The following is a 24,908-nucleotide window of genomic DNA, read 5'->3' as shown; positions in this document are numbered from 1 at the left end:
CAGAAAAAAGTGATTGCTCAACCAACTATTCCCTGGGGGAACCTGGAGCCCAGTGGGTCACCAGGCTCTCCTCTGAGCCCACAGGCCTGAGTTCTAATGGCCTTGCCTCTCACAGGAGAAAGCAGTGCCAGGATCAGAACTCTTAGTTCTTACCCGCAGCCTTCTGAGCAAAAGCTGGAAACCCATCACACGAGAGCAACTGACAGTCACTTCCAAGTTGGCTTCTAGGTGAGTGTCCCAGAGAGGGTGCTCTCAGAAGGGGTGGGGCTGTACCTCAGGTGACCCCCAGGAAGATGGGCGTCTGCACCCCACGTGCCAGATCTGGAAGAACTAGAGGTGCAAGGACTTAGACCAGGCCCACTTCAGCTCAAATAAATTAGCAGATTGTCATAAATAGAAATTACACTAATGGAAAGGCTGCTTTAAGTGATTACTGAGCCTCTTTCCCGTGACCGTGTTTTCTAATCTGCCTCGTGAACTTTGAGAATGCTGATGTGGGCTGTTCTCCTCTCAGTAGAGGTGCCCGCATCTCGGCTCAGCTCCCTGGTGTCAGAGGCCCAACTGGACGCAAAATGCCATGCAGCATGGTGAGCTGCCAAGGGGTAGTCTGCAGTGGCTCATCTCTGCACGTCTTGTGGGGCTGTGGGTGGAGCAGGTGAAATGGAGGAGGACTCTGTGCGGGGTGGGTACAGTACCAAGCAGCAGGGTGCCCAAGGAGCACTGCAGCCTCACTCGGCCTCATCTGGAAAATGGGGGTGACGCGGAGACCTTGGCAGTGACCAGATGCTCTTCTGCTGTCCCCAGCCTGGAGCCAAGAGCACAGACTCTGAAGCCAGACGACTGGGGACGAATCCCAGCTCTGCCACTCAGTACCTGGCGACCTGGAACAAGTCAGTGTCCTCACCTGTGGGACGTGCATAAAACTACTTCCTAGGGTTTTAGTGAAAAGCAAGTGAGTCAATCCAAATAAACCACTCAGAACAGTGCCCGGCACCTGGCAGGTGTTATATGGGCATTAGCGCTCACAGTGACTGTCACACCCAAAGGACAGAGGAAGGAGCAGGCTTGCACCCATACACACTGTGCATATCGATTTGGGTGATGTTTACACACACACATCGTCTGCGACAGGCACACACCATACGCCCCACCCCCACCCCACCCCCCACCCCACACACACACCATGGTGCACACGCATCACACACAGATCTGAAACAGTGCTTTGCATCTGGGGAAGCCCTTCTTCACTCTCACGAGCCAAATTTGAAATCTATGCTGGGTGCCAAACCTTGATTCTTTTCAAAGTAACTGGCTACCGTGTCTGGATTGGGGGAGGCAGCAATCAAACCCGCGTTGTCCTCACCTTCCTCCCTCTGCGCACCGCAGGCCAAAGAGCCTGGGCCACGGCACCGCACCGGTGGTCGGCGGAACCTTCTCCCGGGCTGGCGAGGCTCCTCTGTGAGATCAAAGACCTCTGAGCCCAGTGATTACCAGCAGCTGGAGAAGCTAACCTCCCTGATGGCAGACACAGAAGGCAACCCTGTACTGCACTTAAGATGATCAAGCAGCCAGCTGTACTGACGACAGGAGCTATTTGTACTAAATTCATCTAGATTAAACCGCTTCTCCGCACAGGACTACTAGGAGAGCGCAGCGTACTGGGTTTTAAAGGAATCTTGTTTTAAGACATTTGATTTTTCTCAGGGGGTGCGAAGACACAGCCCCACGAAGCAGCATCTTGGAGAATAAGCCACAAGCCAGGTGGCGAGAGTGAAGAGTAAAGGGCAACCCCCCCCCCCCCCCCCAAAAAACACACACGGCTCCATCTAGGCCTCGCCTTGAAGGGAGGAGGAGTCAGCTGAAGGCAGATTCCCCTTCACGAGAAGAGTGCAGTCTGGAAAACTGAGAAGCCAGGCATAGCTGTGTTCCAGGCCGGCTGTCCTGGTCAAGACCAACTGAACTGAGGACACTGTGCCTATAGTCTTGTAGGCTTCTGCTTGTCAAGCCTAGCAAAAACCAGTCACAAATGTCACAGCCCGTGGAGCTTCCTGGGTTTGCAGAGGGCGACTGGTGTTGGCAAGGCCAGATGCAGACACTGCCTAGCAACGCACAGGCTGGGGCTCCTGGGCCCACGCACGACCCCACGCTCAGAACAGCCGCACTGCTCCGTGTCCTGCCACGTTCTGGTTACTTAGGTTCACGTGACCCCGGCAGGCTGCGAGGATTCTCCATCTCCCGCGCTGGGATGCGAATCCCCAGGCATCTGAAACCCGGGCTGCAGTGGGCTCCTTGAGCCTCTACCTGGCCCACAAAGCAGCCAGATGGTGACAAACGGTCTCCAGACAGCACGGAGGAGACGCGTGTTTGTCAGGCCACCTGGTGGAGACGCTGCCCAGATGGCCCAGGTCACCGGAGCCGGTGCACCTGGCTCTTGTCATGAAACCTACACGGGGTCGGATTCCGACGCGTCAGCAAGTATCCCACCGACCCCTGAAATGCTCCTTGGAGGGACATTTGCAACGAAACCGGGAAAAGGAGAAGGTGAGAGCACTCCAGGCTCATCCTTCGTCTGTTTCCACCACAGATCGTCCGTGCACGGCTGCCCTCTGGAAAAGGAGCCAGGCTTCAGAGATGACTCACCCCGTGCGTGGAAACTCCCTTCACACACGCCACAGCAGTGGGCACAGCACAGCAAGGCTGGTAACCATGCAGTCTGCAGCATCAATGAGATGGAAGCTGTTCATTCGCCACGGGTTTTAACACCTACGTGCCGGGGAGGACACGTGGCTCTGTCGGGTCAGGGTCCACACCTGGTCTCGCTCATCACGGAGGTCCCTGGTGCCGAGCGCAAGCCCAGCACACAGCGGGCCACCAGTCAACAGCTGCTAAAGGAAAGGCCGCGATGTGGCTTCAAGGACAGCACGCCTGGGCACAGGAGACGTGAACTTTGGGAAAAATAAACCTCCCTGCACTTTGCAAGGCCTGTAGCAAACGAGACCTAGGCACAGAGCGCTGCTGGAGTCCAGCAGAAGGGGCGGCTCCAGCCGCGCGAGATAGGCGAGGTCAGTGATGGACCAGGCTCCTCGGGAGACTGGAAGTGCAAGGTCAGCCACAAAGGATGAGGAAAACTCATCATCAAAGGATGAGACACTGACGGACACTCTCCTCTCCTGAATTACAAATGCAAAGTGAAAACAGACACAGCCGATCTCCAAACGCCCCAGAACCGGCTACTCCGGGGGACTCTCAGAACGACAATCCCGGACCCTTGTGGCAGGTCCCATCACAGGCGGAAGTGAGGACGTGGGCAAGGCCTGGCCCACGGACTTGTGTGCAGGATGGTCCTCCTGTGAGGCCAGGTCCCAGGAGCAGGGTGGTTCTGGCAGCAGGAGAGGGGGCCCACAGTGTGGACACCTCCCAGCGTTAGAAACTAGGCTTACACCTGGACAGTGAGCCTCACTTCAAGTAGCCAGTAAGAAAATCACACAGGTTTTAGGATCCTGGCTGTCTGGCCAGCTGTGTTGCTCTCAGGTCAGTTACTTAACTTCCAAGATGCATTTATTTTGAAAACCAGAGTACTATCTGTTTTGCAGGTTCGGGGTTAGAAGAAAACGCTAATATCTTGGTTGATACCTGGGAGATGATCAAAAGGGCAATAGGATTATTAGAACTAAGCCTAACAGCTAATTGAACAAGTGTTCTCACCTGAACAGACAAGGACAAGGGCCCCTTGGGCCACAGCCTCTCCGTGGGGACACTGGAAACGGCAGAGCTGGGCCCCTGACCCTGGGCTCCAGCCCCAACAGTGCGGCATCTTTGGTCCCATCCCAAAGCCAAACAGGTACCTTCTGGGTTATGTGTGGGAGGCTGTTATCTGCTACCAACAAACTTGGCTATATCAAGGTTTCCAAAGTTCAGTAAAGATTGCCCAGGAGTGGTAGCCAGCAGGTAAGAAGGTGGAAAGGAGATTGCGCAAAGGAGTTGAAAGTAAGGGTGTATTGCATCGATGAAGTATCAATGTCTGCCACACGAGCCCAGCTCTCCAGGCCAGATGCTGCCTGTGCAGGCTGCTCTCCCACCCCCCTGGGAAACCGCACAGTCATTACATGGACGCGAGTTCCTCTTGAGAAAGAGGAAAAGTCCCTTTAAAAATTACCAGGCTGGGGAGCCTGGGTGGCTCAGTCGGTTGAGTGTCCGACTCTTGGTTCTGGCTCTGGTCATGATCCCAGGGTCCCAGGATTGAGCCCCACAATGGGCTCTGTGCTGAGCATGGAGCCTGCTTGGGATTCTTTCTCTCCGCCTCTGCTCCCCCCCCCCCCCCCCCAGTTCACTTGCACTCTAAAATTAAAAAAAAAATGAATCAAAACAATTACCAGCAAAGGTTGGTGATGAGGAATGGGTCATGCAGGAGAAAGAACTTCCTAACAGATTTTTGAGTATGGCAGGGAGGGGGAGGGGGGGAGGCAGAGAGGAAGGCCCAACTCCAGGCACAGCGCAGGAGGCCCCTAGACCCTGCCACCTCTCTGGTCTGCCTGCTGTATTACTGGTCACAGGGAATGACATAGGTCCCTGCTGCTTTCAGACTCTGGAATGTGCCAGCCCTCACACAGGAAGGCTCCTGTCTCAGCCCTTCCAGGCTGCGCTGTAAGAGCCCATCTCTGGGTCTGCTCAGCCCCTTAGACTGGGGCATCTCTAGGGCCCCAGCACTCAAGCGCAGCAAAACGTACAGCTCGTTAAGCAGGTAAACGCTGGAGCTGGAATCCCTGGTGTGCCCAACTGCTTATTTGGTCATTACAGATGCGATGCTGACGGGTCCAGAGGTCCACCATCTCCACGGAAACAGGTCGAGCTAGCCCTACATGCTACATGTGGGCCACTGTTATTACTCCTTAGAGGAGTGTCAAATTAGGCTCAAATCTTGGCATAAAGTCTAAATATTGAGGAAAATATCACTAAAATGCATAATAAGAGTATTAGCCAATTCAATCTTTGGTCTTTCCATCTGCTTGAATCCAGGTTGACAACAGCAGAATTGTGCGATTCATCCCATGCCAGATGTCATTACCAGATATGAGAGAGAGAGAGAGAGAGAGAGAGAGAGAGAGAGAGAGGTGTCCTACTGTTCATTCTCTTTCATGGAATCCGCCTGTAGGGACGGTCTCTCAAAAACTCCCAGTCAGTACATCTAGGAGACAGATGTACCTGGCACATGGTAGACATTCAATAAATATTTGTTGCATGAATTATTAAGCAAATACAGAAAATGGGGATATCAACCTCTTAAAGGAGGCAAAACTAAAAGGAGAGAAACCAAAGACATTTTCAGCATGTTTCTGGTCGGTGTTATCAAAATATAAGCATTTTGATGGTCAGCATTATCCCACTAGAAGGCACCGCATCCTGGCCAAGGGCCGCTGGCTTGCAGGGCGACTGATGGGCTTCTGGTAAGCGCCCGCTCCCCTTCTTCCTGTGTGTGAGCTGGAGAGGTTGTCATATCTAAGACAGGGCGGCGGAGCCCCCCTTGGACTTGAAACCATGGAGAACGACCTGGGCCAGCCCAGGGGTGCACCTGGGAAGTGGCAGGTGCGTCATCAGCAGGTGCTACCGTAGCCCTAACAGCAGGGGTGCAAACCACCCCCCCTCCATTCCGAGGCTTCGTGCTTCTATCTTCACCCAGAATGAGACACTCGGGAGACAGATGTCTTCCTGCCAGGCCCCCCACACACACCGCCCTTCCCTCCATGGGCCAGAGGCGGACTCGTTCGCAGCCAGGACTCCTGGTCTGAGAGAAGCTCCCCGCATGAAGCCCAGAGGCCTGGGAGCAGGGCATGTCCTGCCTCACATGGGGACGTGCACATCTAGAGGTTACAGAGCCTCTCCACCCCAAACCCCCCACCCCAGCATCAGCATCACAACCACAGATACCAGGACAGGAGAGCTCTGTGCCTTCTGCTGTCCCCCAACAGGACGGGGGGGGGGGGGGCGGGGTTGTTTCCTCGATCTTCCCTGAGGACAGGCAACCCCACCGGGCAGCCGGCTTCACCACGTCCTGGATGGACTCACAGGCGACCCAGCCAACCTCTCCCCAGGGGTGCGAGAGCACGCGTCAGAGACGGAGGGGGTAAAGGAGACGGCCTGGTGCGCGGGAGGAATGCCGCGGCCTTCTGGGCTCTGTCACCAGCAGGCACTGGCTGGGCCCCGAGACAGGGAGGACTCCAATCATTCCTCCTTTTCACCTCCTTCTGTACAAAGGCAAACACCTTAACTCTGTGATGTGCCACTGAGATTCTGAGTCCCCAGGGACTTGGGTTTAATGTCTTATTCCCGAAGCCTCCGGTTTACATGTGAAGGGCTTATTTTGTCCCAGCTCCTTGGGGACAGGGTCTACCAGCTCCAGACCCTCTTTAGTGGGCACAAAGCAATGTGTCTCAACTCTTGGAGACGGCCACCTGCAGACTGAGGATCTTTCCAGAATCCAGGGAGATGGTCTAGAATGATCTGAGACCACACAGCACATATGTGAGTCAGACAACTAAGACAACCACCTCGGAATCGCCTCTTCCTGGGCAACACTCTGAGTGACCCATCCTCCTACACACTGGGACCGCTGGGCCATCCCCTACCCTCACCCCTCGAAGAAACTTCTACTCACCCTACAAAAGCCACTCTAACGTCTCCCCTTGTGTCAAGCCTTCTCCAAGGGCCCCATGCCCACAGCTTCCACCCCTGAACCTCACAGACGTGGTGTGATGCTCTGCCCTGCGCCTCAAGTGCATGTCGTCCCCAGTTGGCGAGCCACACCCCGCAGGGCCATGAAGAAACACTGAGGCCTCTCTCGCCGTCTCAGCCTAAGCGTCTCGCTGAATACCCAGCCCAAAGCAGGTGCTCTGGAAGACGGTCGAACACTCACACAAGTGCGCCTGGGATCCTCTCATCACGTGCTCGCTCGTGGAACGGAGCACCTGCTGTGAGCCAGGCACGTCCCAAGTTTGCAGCAGGGCCGGGGACTGCCCTAGGCGCTCTCGTGCAGCACTGCCCCTGTGAAACCCCTCAGGGTTCTCATGCCTCGTAAGCCGTGCAGTGCGATTTCAGTCTCCCAGACAACTGACCGGGAGGAGTGGACAGTCTGTGAAGCCTGGAGCCCAGCATTGACAGGTAGGCATGAGAACGTGTCACTAACACAAACATCAACACTGGCAAGAAACATGTGATTTGAGACGTTCCAGGGAAGTGGCCTTTCCTCACCCTGATCTGATACCTCGTTGGTGGGGCCCTGGGAGTGGGAAGAGGCTAAGAAAGGACAACCTTGGTCCGTGTCTCCTTGACACACCCTTTGTCTACAGCTCCACGGTGAAGCCCCTCGGGGGTCCTTCCCAGAGGGCAGAGCCCCCAAGCAGGGTGTGCCCGGTGCCAGGGCGGCCACCGTGAAAAGGATATGATTCTCCAGTGGACGTCCAGCTTGCTGTCGATCTCCAAGCCGCGGGCCTCCTGCCTCTCCTCCTCCAGCTGCTTTGGATTTGCAAGCTGTCCCTTCTCCCCAGGGGATTCTGGGAAACTCTCGAAGCTGAACTTGTCCACTTGAATGGCCATTCTAAGAGAAGGAGGGAAAAAGCAGAGGATTAATCAGCAGGGCAGTATCTTCTGCTGGCTGTTGGAGAATCAGCACATGCCAGCGTGAGACGGTATAATGAATCATTATCGTTAGTAATTCATAATGGATTCATTCCAAGAAAATGAAATAATAGACTCCCAGGGTAGCAGTGGCTTCAGAGCTGGTTCAACACGCAGTTTAGAGCTGAAGACACAGTCAGAGAGCCCAACCTCAGAGAAGACTCACATACCCCGAAGGAAATGTAATTTCTGGAACAGGACAAAGCAGACGGGACCCCATGTGGAAAATCAGAGAGGACTAGCAATTATTTAGCCCTGGGGGCCCCAAAAGCCTCCTCATCAGAGCCCTGCCCATCAATTCCCATTTCACCTTCAGCCACAGGACTTGCTCACACACACCAGGCCTGGCCAGCTACACCCCGCCGATCCCCTTCTGGCCCCTGCACCCAGGACCTTGTCTTGTGACACCCACCCCTTCGGGTTTCTGCTCAACGGTCACATCCTCCACAAAGCCTCCCTGCCTGCTGTGTCCAGCCCTCTCCACCTTCTGGAAGTTTCTAGAACACACCAGGCTCTTTCTTTCTGCCTTAGCCTTAGTGCTTCTTCTCCTGCCCCACGTGTGGCGGGAGCCCCACACTCTCGAGGTCTGAGCTTAAGGAAGGTGTTGTGGGCACCTCCCCCACAGCATCCTCCTTTCTCCCCCCCTGGCCTCCCCTCCATGGCAGCATCCATTCTGCCACAGCCTTTCCCACGAGCTGTAGACACGAATGTGTGGGCTTTGCTGTCCAACAGCTCTACTGGAATTCAGCTCCCTGAGGACGGAGGTCTGTGTGGTCTTGCTCCCCCAGTCTCCCAGGCCTGGATAATGCCTGGCACGCCACAGCAACTCGGCCAACAATTCCCCGCATAAACGAACACGTGAACTAAGCACGTTCCCAGACAGCCTGGGCCGGCGTTCACCTCCTGCCTGACCTCTGCACCTGTGCCCTTCTGCTACACCCCCAGACCCTACAGCACCTGACACATAGACGCCACATAGCACACAGGTGTGGGCGCTCTAATCGGCTGCTTGCAGGCTGCCTCAGCTCCCGACCGTGACCTTCATGCCAGCAGAGGCTGTGTCTCACTGATGCTTGCAACCCTGCCTCTTAGCACAGAATCAGGCATACAGGAGGTGCTCAGTAAAGGCGTGTTACGTGGATAGACGGAAGGAGAAGGGGAGGAAGGGGTTTTCTTTATGTGAGGCCCCCGACGTTCTGGCTCAACCGAAAGTTGACAGAGTCACTCAAAGGATAAAAGTGAGTGTGTCATCCCAGACTCTGGTGTGGCCCAAACATTCAGCCCAACCCAGTATGATCTAAGCGACCCTCGGGGCTATTCCGTGGGACAACCAAGAGACAAGAGTTGCTACTCTGTTCGGGGTGTACACACCTAAGATTCAACCCCAAGAACCTTAACAGCTTAGCGAAAACTACTGGGGTGTCAGCAAATGGATGGCCTTTGGCCAGGAGATGTCTGAGGCTTGGAGACCCCCAAAGAATGAGAGACTCCTGTGCACACAGAGAACACAGCATCCCATAGCAAGAACTTCGTTCCAGAGTCACACTGACTCTCTTTTCAGCCCGTAAAACTCTTTTCAAGCCCAGAAAAAGCGGGAAAACAGCAAAAAACACAATAAAGAAACAAGGACTCATCCTTAAACCCTAATTGTAATACTTTAATTCTAGAGTCTTTTTTCTAAGTATTTGTATTTTAATGCAGTTCAAACTACTATAGGTGTATGTTATCACACGTCTCATTTTATACGAACACACACATATATACATGCATTTTATATCTTGTTTTACTCTTTCAAGATACTGTGAACACGTTCACATCATTAAAAATTAGTCTGCAGAATGTCTTGTCACCCAACCCTGTCATCGCTTACTTAACAACTCCGCTATTTTCAGACTCATACTTTCCATTTTTCAAAAAGTTACTACTGAAAAAAATCCTAAACATCTTTGTGCTTCAATTTCCTGTCTACATTTATGCTGCAGGTTGAGGTCCACATCTAGAAGCAGAGACTGAATCGAGAGGGTGGAAAAGGTCAAGGCTGGCAGGTGGGCGCCCAGTTCCTTCTCAGAAAGGCGTTCACTGGGGCACGCGCCCCAGGCAGCGAGGCTGGTGCCCCTCTCCCTGCGCCCCTGCCAATATTGGCCATGATCGATTTTCCACCTTTGCTAGGAAGGGGCGAAATGCTACCTCACTGATGTTTTAATTTGCAGGTCTGAATCGCTCCTGAAAGAGAACGCTTTTTGAGAAGCTTATTAGCCATTTTTTGTACATACATTTCTTCCCTTGCGAGGTGTCTACATGTCCAGCATGAGTGCCTCTAATGTCTCACTCGGTATAGGCTCTTTCCAGCCCCCACCTCGAAGGGAGAATGAACCAAACAAGGGCTCTCCTTAAGCTAAAGGTCAGAATATTCCTAAATTTCACTAAAAACGCCAATTTCAGTTCATCGCCTGATAACCCAAAAGGAACTAATAACTTTCACCTTTGAAAGGGGTTTGGAAACATTCTGGATACCAGGCTATTCCTGTTGAACACAGAAGGAGACAGTGCACCTAGAATGCCAGATCCCCGGGGCCAGAGACACCCCAGACGCTGTGGCCACCGGGATTGTATTTATGTGATCACTTGAAGGGCTTTTCTGAACAATCTCGATGAAGTAAGCATCACACTACATTCCGCCCCCCCCCCCGCCCCCGCCCCCAGCCTTGATGAAATCATAGCCACGGGGCCCACAACACGGAAGGGGGAAGAAAATGAAATGTAACGGACACTACGTGCCAAGCCCTGTGCTAAGTATCCTGCACGTACCTTCATCTTATTTATTACAGCAAGTGTAAGGACGGGCGCGGTTTGCTTTCTCACAGCTCTGATGAGGCGCTGGGCACGGGCTGCAGCCCCACACCACAGAGCCTGTCACTCAGACTCAGCACCACGGTTTTGTTTTTCGCTCCATTTGGCTCCCTCTTGCTCAGGCAGAGCACCTCAAAGGAAATGATGGTTTGCTCACGCCGTGTGCAGAGCCGGAACGGGACACAGACCTAGTGACCGTGAAGCCTGCTGCCACGTGAAAGCCACTGCCCCGCCACCTGTGACAGAGCTGTGAGCATCCCGAAGGCGGCACCCCTCCTTTCCCACAGGTGCTAATGCTGAGGTACCAAGAAACTGAGTACCGCACCAGGGTCACCCAGCTCCAAGCCCTGGAGCCAGAATGCCAAGGCCGGAGGCCAAGGATTATTTCCCCAAACCACGGGCAGCATGGCTGGCCTGGACATCGCTACATGGTCTCAGAGCACAGTCCCCAGACATCACCACCTCCCCCTCTATCCTCACCTCCAGGAAGGAGAGGGTAGCGTGCGACGACCTGTTTTCCCAGAGCCCAGTCTTGATGAGTGACCTCTCCCGCTGTGGGAAGCTGCTGTATTACGTGCAGCACCAGGGACAGCACCAGGCGGCAGTGGGGGGTGGGGGGGGGGTGGGGTGGGCGGGGAGGGCTGCCTGAGAGCCCCAGGAGGGGTCCTGGCTCTGAGTCCAGCCGTCTCACTGGCTTCAGCCACCATGGTTTGAGGCTGTTGCTTCTGTCAGAAAGCCACGCGGACCGGGGACGACAGCGCTCCCGGCGATGACAACGACAAGGGAGGTGGGAGCAGGCAGAGGACAGAGCCCTGGGTTCAGAGCTGGATGCCCACTCCGACCCAGCCAGAGATGCGGTCGGCAGTACCTGACCCGGAGGGAGGGCTGAGAGGGTTCACACCTTCTCACCCAGGCCTGGTGGCAGCCTCCATCAGCCCAGGGAAGGATCAGCCTCACGCCCTGGACGATGCACATCCCTCTTCTCAGTTAGCAAGCGCTCCTCATAACCAGGAAGCAACAAAACCCTCAGCAGACACGGAAGCCATGGCATCCCCACCGCCCTGCCAAGGTCAACTTCCCGGGCACAGCCCTCCTCAGTTGGGTATAAGCTCATGGCCCTGTGAAACCTCTTCTTGGGGGTGAAGCAACACGGATGGGAGAGTATTGGTGCAATCCCCCACAAACAAGCGTCCAAAAAATAATCCCAAACACAGCTGACCCTCTGGCAAATCACAGCAAAACCGGAAAACACTATCTTCAGTAATGACAAAGAGAAGGAAAGGAGAACAGGTGGGCCCAGGACCCACAGGGTGTGGGGGCGCACCTGCCGTTGGGGCAGCTGCAGGGGCTCGGCACGTAGCCGCACGGTCTTCACGGGGGACTCACGCCAGCACGGAAATCGTCCTTCACACACCTTTTCACCAGGATGCCTCTCCTGTCCGTTGTTGGTTTCTACTTATTTTAATTTTTTTTTTCATTTCAAAGTATAATTGGCACGTATTAGTTCCGGGTGTACAACACAGTGATTCAATGCTTATGCGCCACCTGAATGCTGCTGACAGTAATCGCACTATGGTATTAGTAACTACACTCCCCGTGCTGTACGTTTCATCCCCGTGACTTATTTTTTTGCCTGTCACCCGCCCGCCTCCCCTCGGAAACCACCAGTTTGTTCTCTGTATCTACGAGTCTGTGTCTGTTTTCTTGTTTGCTCGTGTCTGTGTGTGTTTAGTTTCCACATGGAAGTGAAATCATACGGTGTTTTTCCCGCTCTGGCTTATTTCATTTAGCATCACGCCCTCTAGGTCCATCTACACTGTCACAAATGGCAAGGTCTCTATTTTTAATCAAGTAGCAGCATGACGCTGAGCGCAAGGGGCATGACCTACAGTCAGTGGCTGACTTGGGGCAAGAATCTGTTCTCTGGGCTCTCTGTCCAGTGTGGTCTCAGAAGCGGGAGGGCATCTGTGAGGGACGCCAGGGCGAGACCGGTCCCTGGTGAACGGCAGAGAGTGGAAGAGCCCGGCCACTTGCTGGCCGAGGAGGCAACCTCCAGGGCTCGGCCGCCAGCTCCACGCGAGGGCTTTCTCAGTTGTCTATCTTCCACGTACCCTGTAACTTCTCGAAACCCAACCTCATTTTCTGAAGTGGGGAATATGCCCACTGGCTTGCTGGTCATGCTGTCGAGAAGTCTGATCCTGTGTGTAAACATGTGTGGCACTTTGTCAGGGTCCCTCTGGATTAGATGAAAGGACCAGACTTGAATCCCAGATGGGGGAGAGGCCCAGGCCCCACACACACCTATCAGGACAGGACTCCTTCAGATCTTCTAAATCCGTGCTCAAGGGCCAGCTCTCCACAAGGTTTGCCCAACCGCACAAACCCTCGCTGCGCATTTCCTCCTGGGAGACTGCTATCACCCCCACAGTCCCTCGGGGTGTGCAGAACACCGCAGCTAAGGCTGGGGCTGAACCCCACCTTGCACGGTTTTGTGTGGCTTAAGTGAGACAGTAGACACAGCATGGTCAGCCCAGTGCCCAGCACACAAGCAGCGCGCTATAAATAGCACCTGCTGTCATGGTGGTTAATCCCTCGTCAGGGACCAGGAGCCCACGGCACTGCGGAGCCTCGGAGATAACCTCAGCTGCCCGTGGAACCGCGGACACTCTCGTTTCAGATGCGGTTGTGAGTCTACATGCAATATCCTGGGAGCGCTCCCCGGCCTCCCCGTCAGTCCCTACCGCTACTCCATCCTGTTCATCTTCGATGAGTCGGAGTTAAATAAAATTAATACGACTACTGAATGCCAATTTTCATGCTTAATTTTATGGCCAAATGTGACAATAATAGTCAAGAGTTGGCACTGGAAAAAGGTGCTGTGATTTTTGAAGAGTCTATATAAAAGCGGTGGTTTTTAAAATATCATATGATTCAGTCTTTGAACAGCTGATAACCTCACCAGGGAAGTCATAATGATGACATTTAAATACAAATCAGGGAGTTGGATTTAGAAGGACTATCCACATGTAATTAAATTGAACTTTCATTGGGAGATAATTGATAGTTATAAGACTGGTATTCTAAATTTATGTGCCGCGTCACATGGGCGTCTGCTCGGCTCTCCCGGCCTATTCTGTTTTATAATGAAGCACAACCCAAGTGAAAGGAAGCAGTCAACCTTGAGGCGCCATCCATCCTGAGGAGGGGCTCCAAGCAGGCAAGAAAATGGCATGGACATCGACATCTGGATCACACCCAAAGAAGATAATTTTCTTCTTAGGCCTCATAGATCAATTATAATAGAGAAAAGCCATTATTTTTAATTGAAGAGAAAAGATACACTGGATTCCAAACACCAAAGCCCAGCACAATCCAATCAGAGCATTGCCAGGGACTGCGCCAAGCACAGGCCACCTGGGTGCCATCAGTGTGCCCCACCGCCATCATCTCCATGTTCACAGCAGCCCAGAGACGGATTAAATCTGTATGCGGCAAAAATAACTTGCCTGAGGGCACAGAGATGGCAAACGGAGGTGAGGAATTCCTCACCAGGCCTGAAGATCCTGGAGCCCGAAGCGGGCAGTGACTGGACGAGTCCAGACGGGCATGCCCGCGCTCCTGAACTCTGGGAGCACACCTGGCGGGTGCTCAGCAATGAACACTGTCCACTGTCAACAGCTGTGCACCTGCGGCCGCTGTGGTCAGTGCAGCTACAGGGCCCGAGGGGCTGGACTATGGGTCGGTGCGGCTTATGAACAAGCCTGGGGCTGGGGGTCAGGGGTCAGGGGTCCGAGGTCCAGTGCTCTGCCCCCCACCCCGTCTGCTCCGTGCACAGGCTGGAAGATCACGAGGCCAGGGCAAGCCGAGCAGAAGCCTGCATCACACAGATAGATGCCCAGTCTCTTTCACTGGTAAAGTCTGGGTCTCTGAGGTATTCAGTTTGTCTGAATCTCAAGTTCCTCGTTGTAAACTGAAGGGGTTTCGAACACACCTACCTCTTCAGTGTGGATTTTATGAGCTCGGGGCAGGCCCAGGGTGGGGATTAGAGTGGCTGTCAGGTGACAGTGGCCTCTCACCGCCGAGACAACTTCTCAGGAGAGCGACTGTCTGGTCTGAACACCCCGGTACCTTAATCAGAGTCCAGCTGGTTCCACGAGAGACAGGGGCCAGTGAAGACACCCCCCCCCCCCCGTGACACCGAGGAAGCTCCTACAGTCATAGTGTCTCATTCTACACTCACCCACTTTTACAGAGGGGTGAACTGAGCTCACAAGAGGGAAACAGCCCCACACAGTCATCAGGTGTTACTAAAAACAGCCGGATTCTACTGGGGTCCGCAGCCTTGGGACCCTAGCTGCTGGTGCTCACACCGCTCCACCTCCAGGGAACTGACTCCACCCACCCTTGCAGCCCTGGCCGAAACGGCCTCCCTGAGAGGCGTCCCTGCCTGTCCCCTCTGCTTTCCGAGCCTCCGAGGTGCCCGGGGATCGCCAGCGTCCATGCCTACCCCACCCGGGGCAGGACCGCGTGTCCACGCGCCAAACTTGCTCTGGGACCCCCGGTGAGGGGACAGGTGCAGCTCCAGGAACACCCTGCACTTGCAGACACTTCTTTTATAAACCTTACAAACTTTCTTCTGTATCGGAGGGAGAAGGACGAAACGAACGCTGCTTCCAGTGTCCGGAGACTGTGGCCCCGCTGCAGAGAAGCCAGGTCTGAAGCGTGGGACGCAAGGAGCGCCTGCTTCTACCTCGGCCAACGTGTGTGTGGAGGCACAACCCCTTAGCTTGCACGTCTGTAGGTGAACATTGATTTCAGGACCCGTAAGTACCTTCCTTGGCACAGAAAACAGCGCCCAGTAAAAGGAGGCGTGCGGGTGTGCACGGGGCCAGCAAGGGTGACCACACGGCGAGGCACCAGGTCCTCCCTCCGGTCCAGGCAACACCTGGGACACCCGTTTCCCAGAAGCCAGAGCCCGGTGGGGTGGGGGTGGGGGGGCAAGTCTCCAAAGCGAGAAGGCGAACTTGCTAAGTGCGTCATGAAGGACCACACAACTGAGCGGTCCCAAACCCCCCCAGCGAGTAGGGGCAAACACTCACCGCCAGGACCCCAGGCCCAGAGAAATGAAGAGAAAGAGACAGGAAGAAAACATCTCTGGCAGGTTTTTTTCCCCTAGTACGCTGCCATAGAGAGAATGCACGAGCAATACACAGAAGTATTTTTGACATCTGGATTTAAGACGGACCGTGGTGGTTTCCCTCGTCAAGACGCAAAAGGACCAACGGAGTTAAATAACCCTAAAGTAGCTTTCAAAGAGCAGCTACAGATCGATCAGACAGGGAAACCGATCAGAACGCGGCACAAGGATCCCGTACACTGCCAATTCCAAAGGTAAATGAAAATATACTGGACGTGTTCAAGGACACCAGTGTTTCAATTATCCTCCACGGAAATAAAAATTCCCTTGTAGAAACACGTTCCTGTTAAAGGGAGCTGAGCCTGTAGACATTACCACGTTGTTATCAGCCCTTGTGGGCAGAAATCTTTCCATGTTAGCATGCGGATTCCCCTACCTTCCACAGGCCACGTGCCTGCAGTCACCTACCCTGGGATGGGGGTTCCCTGTGAGCCACGGGGACAGTCTCGGCAGGGGTCAGGGGCACCTGACTACACCCGCACCTGTGGAGTGGTCCCCGCCCCAAGGACTTCCTCACAGGCCGGGTGTACCACTAGGCTCTCGCAATGTCTCCACCGCCCGGGCGATAAGTGTCGTCACAGGATAGTCTGGATCCTACAGGAGAGGAAGCTGGGACTAGGACCACCGAGCAGCATGTGGCGGGATCGGCACACCAAGGCTCAGGGGTCAGAGGAGCAGAAGCGCCCGGGGCCCAGGGGAGCCGAGTCTCCCCACATCACAGTGCTGCCCAGAAAGGGCCACAGGTGGCCTGGCAGACGCCGACCGGTCCCCAGGGCCGAGCCCTGACATGTGTGAGTCACCTCTGCGGACTCGGTTCTCTCGCCAGAAGGCGGCGCTCCTCTTGCAACAGTCACGTCGTGCCCCAGGAGTATCCTGGACATCGAACCTCAAGCGTGTCTCCTGTACAACGAGCACACTACCTGTCTACAAGCAGGTGATCTGTGGACTAACTAGGACAGTGTGTGCTTAATAATAAGAAGGCCTAGGGGCGCCTGGGTGACTCAGTCGGTTAAGCGTCTGACTTCGGCTCAGGTCACGATCTCACAGTTTGTGGGTTCGAGCCCTGTGTCGGGCTCTGTGCTGACGGCTCGGAGCCCGGAGCCTGCTGCTAATTCTGTGTCTCCCTCTCTCTCTGCCCCCCCCCCCCCCCACTGACTCATGCTGTCTCTGTCTCTCAAAAATAAATTAATGTAAAAAAAAAATTAAAAAAAAAAAAAGAAAGCCTTTTAGAAGTTCTAGTTCTTTTTTTTTTTTCTTTTTTTTTTTTAAATTTTTTTTTTTTTCAACGTTTATTTTTATTTTTGGGACAGAGAGAGACAGAGCATGAACGGGGGAGGGGCAGAGAGAGAGGGAGACACAGAATCGGAAACAGGCTCCAGGCTCCGAGCCGTCAGCCCAGAGCCCGACGCGGGGCTCGAACTCACGGACCGCGAGATCGTGACCTGGCTGAAGTCGGACGCTTAACCGACTGCGCCACCCAGGCGCCCCTAGAAGTTCTAGTTCTTTTATCGCTATCGTTACTGCACCTCCACCTTCCCACCGGCACCTCAGATCGATCCGCCCCAAACCAGACACACGACGTGCCCAAGCCTACACTCCTCCTGGGCCTCCTGCATGTCACCTCCCTCGGGGCTGCACTCCCCACTCCCCTCTGCCCTCCAGGCCTGGGATTCCAGGCGAGGCAGCCCCTGCCTCCTTCCCCACACCCTAGTCCAGGCCTCCTGCCCTGGGGTGTCATTCCAACTGCCGGCCCCGCCCTCCTCTCCCAAGCCCCCCGGTACGCTGTCCCCAGGACACGGATCACAGTGTGTACCAGCCGCCCTGGTTCTGAAGGGCTCGCACTTTCCTGGGGGTGCGGACAAGTGGAGGCCGGCCTCGGAGGACCGTGGTCCTGCCCTGTGGTTTCCTAGAGTTTCCAGAGCTTTCTTCAGACAGACGGGGTCAAGGAGGTTTAGCAGAAGGCAGGGATCAGTCATCCCTGTGCTGACAGAAGGAGCCAGATGGAAGGCTGGATTGGCGGGGTAACTGGTGACAAGGCCAGTGTGGAGGCCGGTGCGGTGGCCCAGATCCAAGAGAGCGTTGCCCTAAGAAAAACGAAGTTCCCAAGGTATGGAATTCTCAAAGGGACTGACAAATTGCCTAATTATCATCTGTGTACAAAACAGCATTTGTGTGGCCAGCAAACAGCATAAATACAGACTATTTATAGAACTCAGACACAGAATTAAAGGAGATTCCTGGAGGAAATAAAAATTAGAATACGTTTCCCGAAGGCCAAAACTCTTTCAAAGAGGCAAGAGTGCCAGGGAGGAAACAACTTTCTAAAAGACGAACCCCTAACATGTACGTGGCCCTCCTCTGGGCCAGGCCCCGCTCCGTCTGTGAGCAGACATCAGCGGGATGCTGGGCGCAGGACGGGTGGCCGAGCCCAGCCTGAACTAGCAGTGCGAGCTCGGGGAGCCGCAGGGGCCAGGCAGTAGCCGGGACACGGCAGGGCCCGGATGCCTCAAAACAGCGTTAGGAGGGTGCCACGGTCCCGGGTGCAGCACGCGGCCCCAGAAGGTCTGACAGCAGAAGGCACCACCAGAGCCCCGGTGAGGCCTGGTGTGAGGGGTCCAGCTGGCCACGGCGCTACATTAACAGAGGGTGGGCTGGAGAGGCCAGACCGAGGCCAGCACTGGCAGGGCAGGTGGGGCGGTGATTCTGGGATAGATCCTGGGTCCCGAGCTCAAGGGGGAAGGAAAACAAGAAAAGAAGCGGGGGCCTGAACTGATCTGCTTCCAGGAACAGCCTTTCTGACCTAGTCCTCCGTAGTACTGCACCAGAGCTGGCTCCAGGACAGCAGCGAACAAACCCATCCCAAGTTCAAAGTACCTTCAGGTCAAAGTGCGTGTAACACACCCAACCTACCGCCCACCACAGCTGAGCCACGCCCTCCTGAAACCTGCTCACCACACACACACACACACACACACACACACACACACACACACGAGGCTACGGGTGGGCAAAACCATCTAACACAAAGCCTGTTTCATAACTGAGTGTTGACTGTCCCTTGTGATGTAATGAAGACTGTACCCAAAGTGACAGGATGGCTGTGTGGGCACAGAATGGTTTTCGGTGTTGGCTGTGGGCCCTCGTGATCTCCGGCTGATGGGGAGCTATGGCCACTGTCACCACGCCGTACCACATACGCATCACTCCTGCACCATCGCAAAGTGGGAGGAGCTGGGTCAAATAATTATGAGGTTGGGGATGGTCCCTGCCAGCCTCCCCCTGCAAAACGGCTCAGAGTGACTTCCCCCCCCCCAGCACTTCCAAGTCGAGACGCCGCAGAGCTGCACAGGCTTCCTTCCAGCTGCCTCCTGCTGTCACCACTAACGTGCCACTGTCCCCACACCTCCACGTCCCACCACGCTCACGCTCACACAGCAGTCGGCTTACCCGGCCCACCCTCACCTGGCTGAGTCACCTTCTATCGAACCACCTCCTTTCTCACCCTCTGTGCTTCTAGTAGTTTCTCTGCAAAGTGTCTACTGATGAAATTAGCACTGAACACGCATTTCTCCCCACACGACAAGTAGAGACCTAACCTGTCCTCACCTTCCTAGTGCAAGGCACCGTGCTGGCACGTGAGTGCTCAAGAAAATGTTGGCTCAACCAAGAGGCACCCCGAAAGCTTTTTGTGTGGCTGAAGCATTGTCCACCCCCCCGCCCCAGACAGAACCACTCAGTACAGAGCAGATTGATTTAAGGCCATGAAATGCCCCCATTCTGTTAACAAAATGCCTCAATCATACTAAATCAGTTGCCATTAGTTAAAAAAAAAAAAAAGCGCTATTACATCTAATTACACATTTCATTGATTCTGAGTTAAAGCTCTTATTTCCTAAATTAAACGAGGAAAACAAACAGGAACAGGAAACAGATTTCCCTGGCATGCGCTTGGAAGGTGTGCGCCAAGCTCGGGGAGAGGGACCCGCCAGGGTCCTCCCATCCGAAGCCTGAGCTCAGCGCAGGGAGAGCGGGGCTCTCGGGGCTGCGGAGACAGGAAATCCGGGTCTGCATTTCAGCTCTGTCTCAACAATGTCTGTGTCATCCTGAGCACATCATTTGGCCTTTTAAAGCATTTTCTTGCTGTAAAAATAAAGACAATGATGCCAACCCCAGAGTGTAGTAGTGACAGTTTAAAAAGCCACGAGCCACGCGCTGAGCACTGAGTATACACCCAAGCGGCGGTGGTAGCTGGCATCACTTCCCGGCATCCACAACATCCACGCTGGCACTTAATCCCGCCACAGGGAGAAGAGAACCCCGAGGGCACAGGAAATAAAAGCTCTGCAGGAAGGCGTCCAAAGGCTGCCGCCGCCTGGGCCCACGCGCCTTCAGGCCTCACCTGTCGTGACTCACCTGCACACACGCGCCTGCCCCACGGGACCGCCTCCTGCCCGCGGACCTTCAGCACGCTCATGGGGCTGGGCCTTGGCTCATTGCTCAGGGACACACTTTGTCCAGCCTGCTCCGCCCTGTTCCCCACCCCCACCCCATGAGAGCCGCGTCCTTGCTACACTGAACACTAACGGGGGGTTTGTGCCCACTGTGTCAACACGGTGGTTTCCTGACATGCCTGCTTCACCCATCTCCATCCCCTGGACCGGGAATTCTACGGAGTGAGGAAACTAGGTCTTACTCATCTTTCACAGACCTGGAACTTGAATGTTCAACAAGTGTTTGCTGAATGAATCACTGCAACGTGCCTCGGATAACCTGGAAGGTCTTAAAGAAAACGAGGGGTCGGCTTGGTCCTGTGTGACCCCATAGGGAAGAGCAGAGGGACTAAAGCCACGCCGAGTCCTCCTCAGCCTAGAGACACCTGGCACAGCCCCTTCCTACCCCCACTGAGCGCAAAGCAAAGTTCAGGCGGATACAAAAACAGCCCCTGAGCTCTGGGGGGTGGGGGGACACAAGCAGAGCAAAGTCACACAGGACTAGCCCCCGACACCGTCCTCTCACTTTGCCCATGGCGTGGCCCGGGGTGCCCGGATGGCTGTAATTCTGATAGAAACACTGTCTCTCTGGCCAGAAACACCAGGTAAAGGGGTACCTAGGTGTGACAGGACATGTGTATGTGTGGAGGGAATCCAAGAGAGGACAGAGCCAGGGAAGGGGATCCCCCAACCCAACACAGCAAAGGCTCAGAGATCGGGTCTGGGATTTGAGCCCTCAACACGCACACATACATTTGAGATTCACCTCCGAGTTGCGTGCACACAGGATGGACCCCATTCGGCACGGCCAGGACGTGGAGGGCGGACACGGGACCGGAGCCGCACGCACGTGCCGCGGCCTGACCCCGAGTGGCACGGGCTGGCACGGACCGCGGGCATGCTGAGGCCACCTCACGCCAGGCCACGGGAGCCAACTGTAGGCATCTCTTCTCAACACTGCATTCCGTGGTGTCGCGCTGGCAGCCTGAAACTGGCCACAGGGAAGTTTGAGCGCCACAGAGACTAGCAGATGCCGTACGGTCCACACTTGGTTATTAAAGATTTCCAGGTCACAAGTGGACAGACCCAAACGAAGGAAGCAGAGGCTTGGGGAACTGAGCTGGGGAGCTAAGATCCTGACCTCCACCCAAGGATGGGGAGCGGGATTTGTCACTGGAGCCTCACCAGACAGGCTGCCTGCCCAAACAGGCCATCCGTGTTCTCCAGAACCTTATAAAAAGTAACATGCAGAGTTACAGTCCACAAAAAATGACATTCACAATGTCCCAATACAATTTAAAATAAATGCTATGCAAAAAACCTAGGAAAACGTGACCAATTCTCAAGCACCCATGATGCCAACCTCAAGCCGATCCAAATGCTGTGACTGTCAAAGGCTTTTAGGCAGCTATTATACATGCTCCCTAGGATAAAAGAAAACACACGTGGAAGGAACAAAAAAAATAAGGATTTACAGTAAAGAAATAGAAAATATTTTTTAAGGAGGCAAAAAGAAATTTTGTACCTTAAAAATACAATAAAAATTTTGAAACACCTGACAGAATGAGTTCCATGGAACAGAAATGACAGAAAATTAAGTGAACTTGAAGACGAAGCACAAAAGAAAGTATTGTAAACTGGACTTCATAAGAATTTAAAACTTGAGAACCTTCAAACAGCACCTGAAGCAAACAGGAGACTCGTACCCAGACAATAAAGAACGCTCACAACTCAATACCGAGAGCGTCAACAAACAACCTCACCAAAAACGGGCGAAAGACTGAAACAGACACTTCGCAGAAGGGGTGTAAAGGGGCAGCCAAGCACAAGAAGCCACCGAGAAGCCACCAAGAAGCCACCTGGAAGGAGCTTTCCACGTGAGCGCGTGTCCAGACCGGGGACGTGCACCTGCTTGCCTGACAAGTGCAAGAAAGCCCGGCCGCACCCCGGACTGGCCCCGATGAGCGGGGCTCCCGGATTCCTGGACGGTTATACACAGACCTGTCCTAAGAGCTGGTGAAATGAAAACAGGAGTCTCTCAAAGACTTGCACGCAAATGGCCAGAGCAGCCGATCTATAAAAGTCAAAAGGAGAAACAGCCCCAATGCCCAACAGGCGAACAAATAATAGTGGCATGTCCTTGTGGTGAAGTACTGGTGGGCAGTAAAGGAGAGAGGGGCGCTGGGACACAGTACAAGGACGCAGCCCAGAACCGCAGGCATGCGGGGCGCTGGGGTCTCCTGGCGCTTAAGGCCTTAAAGGGACCAAACCGCATGCTTTAAAGACGTGCATTCTCCCTCTACGATGTGGTGCCAGAAGACGGTGCGAATGTCTCAGCCCAAAACCACCGGCCTCCATGACGTGGGCTCTTAGCCACCTGAAAGACGACACCTGGGCTTGAACCCTGGCCTGGCAGGTGACTGCCTTCCCTCAAGTCGATTCCCTTGTAAGGTGGAAACAGCCAGGGAACCCACCTCCCCGCAGGGTGCTGTGCTTAGTGAGCCACTGGCCAGGAAGCGCGTCCGGGCCATGGTGGTGGCGGTCACTCAGCCTCTTGTGCACCCGGACTGCCACCCTCACACCTCCACATCCCTGCGGCACTCTTCCCTCCTCCCGGCAGCCACGGCTAGTTACCGTTAGCGAGCAAGGACCCGATCCCTCCTCGGACCCCCAAATCCTGTATTCGGCCTGTTCAGGGGGCTTATGTGGTTTTCACCCGCACTTTTGCTGGGATCCTGCACAGCTCTCGCAAACAGCGGGCTCCCGGAGGAGGAAGGCACCGTCTCCTGTGCCATACGTCCTGCGATTCCTAACGTTAAGGACCGCGTGCTTCCACACCTCGAAGGACAGAGGGTGAGCGGGGCGGGGCTGTGACAGACTCTGTAATACCCTGTAATACCCTGAGGACAACTGTATTTTGCAGCAAATCTGTGAGAAGCAAGGGCTTAATGAAGGCTGATTATCTTTAGTTCTATTCGTCTAAAACTTAAAGTGATTCTCTTACAAAATACAGTAATTCATGAGCAATCCCCTAACCTTGAGCTGCTAGAGGCCTTTTTGCTGCTTTCCCTAACAAAAGTCACACAGGTGGGACTGTGTCTGTCGCATCCCGGACAGTGAAGTCTCTGAGGCTGTTCACAGCACAACACAGGTTACGTCAACAACAAATGAATGTTCTTAAAACTCAGAGCCACCAGCATAAAGTCTGACAAATTTTAGTTAAGACAGGTGCCTTTAAATAACTTCATGAGGGGCGCCTGGGTGGCTCAGTCGGTTGAGCATCTGACTTCAGCTCAGGTCATGATCTTGCGGTCCGTGGGTTCGAGCCCCGCGTCAGGCTCTGTGCTGACAGCTCAGAGCCTAGAGCCTGTTTCGGATTCTGTGTCTCCCTCTCTCTCTGACCCTCCCCCATTCATGCTCTGTCTCTATCTCAAAAATAAACGTTAAAAAAAAATTTTAAATAACTTCATGACACGGCGATTTTCAAACACTGCTGGCCTCAGATTTGGAAACAAGAGGAAGCCGCTGGGCGCTGTCCACCCCCGGGCAGCTGCCCCTCCAGGCTGTGCCTGCTCCCCTCTCCCCCTGCTCAGTTTCCAGCGGCTCCGTAGCATGATAGCCCTACCTCCTCTGAGACCGTGCTCCTGCGTGTGTCCTGCAATCCCGGGCCACGGAGCCGTGGCCTGACGTGCGGGCCCCAGCAGGGCCAGGTGGAGTTCGCTTCAGGGTCTGAGAACAGGCTGACCCCAGGAGGGACCTCTGGGATCCCCTCGTGCTGCCTTTCCAGCCTCACTTCCAGCCCAGCCTCACATACCACAATCTCCCTGGACACACTGCCAAATGGGGGCGACAGCGACCCCACAGGTGAGGGGGTCTCGGCCCTGGGAGCAGCACTCGGTGTGCAGAGAAGGCCGTGGAAGTCACTGACGGAGGCTGTCCCTGGTGTTTCTCTAAACCTCTGTTACGTACAGGGGACGTGAAGAAAACATTCGGCATCACGGCTGGCACAGAACAGGTGTTGGCCAAGCACAGCCGGCCCCCAGTTGACACAGAACGTGAGAGCAGCTGGACTGCACCCTGAACTACTCTCTCGGGCAAACCTCAGCCACGTGCTTAGGTGGACAGATGGCTCGGACCACACGGGAAAACGAGGGACTTGATGACTGACCGAAGCTCTGAATTGAGCTTCTGTTGTGCATTCAAGAGAGCGATCACTACTCAGGTCTTTAAGGAAACAGACTCCGGCTATTTGTAGCCTCCTTCTCTCCAGCTAAGACGTTAAAAGGACAAAAAGGTAACAGTGACAAGATTAACATTCAAAGACAATTTCAATCTCTCCAGGCCTGTCAAATACAGTAAGAGGCATTCCAACTCTGGCCCCACGGAAGAGGAAATTGACGCAAAGACATTTCATTTTCCAGCCATCGGAGTGACCGGCGGCCCCTTGGGAGCCCAGAGTTTCCCGGGAGAGGCTCAGAAGAGGAAGGTGGAGGGAAGGAGGCCACGTGGTGGCGTCATCACGAAGGTGACATCACAACAGGGACCTTGTGAGCGTTCACCACACACAGACACATGCATTAGGTCAGCGACTCTTCACGACCCTGCAGCGCCCCCTTTCACAGATGCAGAAACTGAGGCGTGGGCAGGCCAAGCACAGGGCTAGAATCGGCCCTGGGGCACCGGCACCGCCTCCCTTCCCG

The 24,908-nt window shown here is 54.5% G+C and overlaps 1 protein-coding gene across 4 annotated transcripts in view; it reads right to left on the bottom strand.

Annotated features, from left to right (window-relative positions):
• Positions 1 to 24,908, bottom strand: part of TRAPPC9 (trafficking protein particle complex 9) — a 575,975-nt gene that overhangs the window by 131,736 nt on the left and 419,331 nt on the right. For all 4 annotated transcript variants that reach the window (XM_032592000.1, XM_032592002.1, XM_032592001.1 and 1 more), the window contains one exon: positions 7,438 to 7,591. In XM_032592000.1, the coding sequence (XP_032447891.1) occupies positions 7,438 to 7,591 (154 nt within the window). The remainder of the gene's footprint in view (positions 1 to 7,437; positions 7,592 to 24,908) is intronic.

This window comes from Lynx canadensis, chromosome F2 (assembly GCF_007474595.2).
Source record: "Lynx canadensis isolate LIC74 chromosome F2, mLynCan4.pri.v2, whole genome shotgun sequence".
Taxonomy (NCBI): domain Eukaryota; kingdom Metazoa; phylum Chordata; class Mammalia; order Carnivora; family Felidae; genus Lynx; species Lynx canadensis.
Note: the sequence above shows the minus strand (reverse complement) of the source record. Positions and strands in the feature narration are given on the sequence as shown.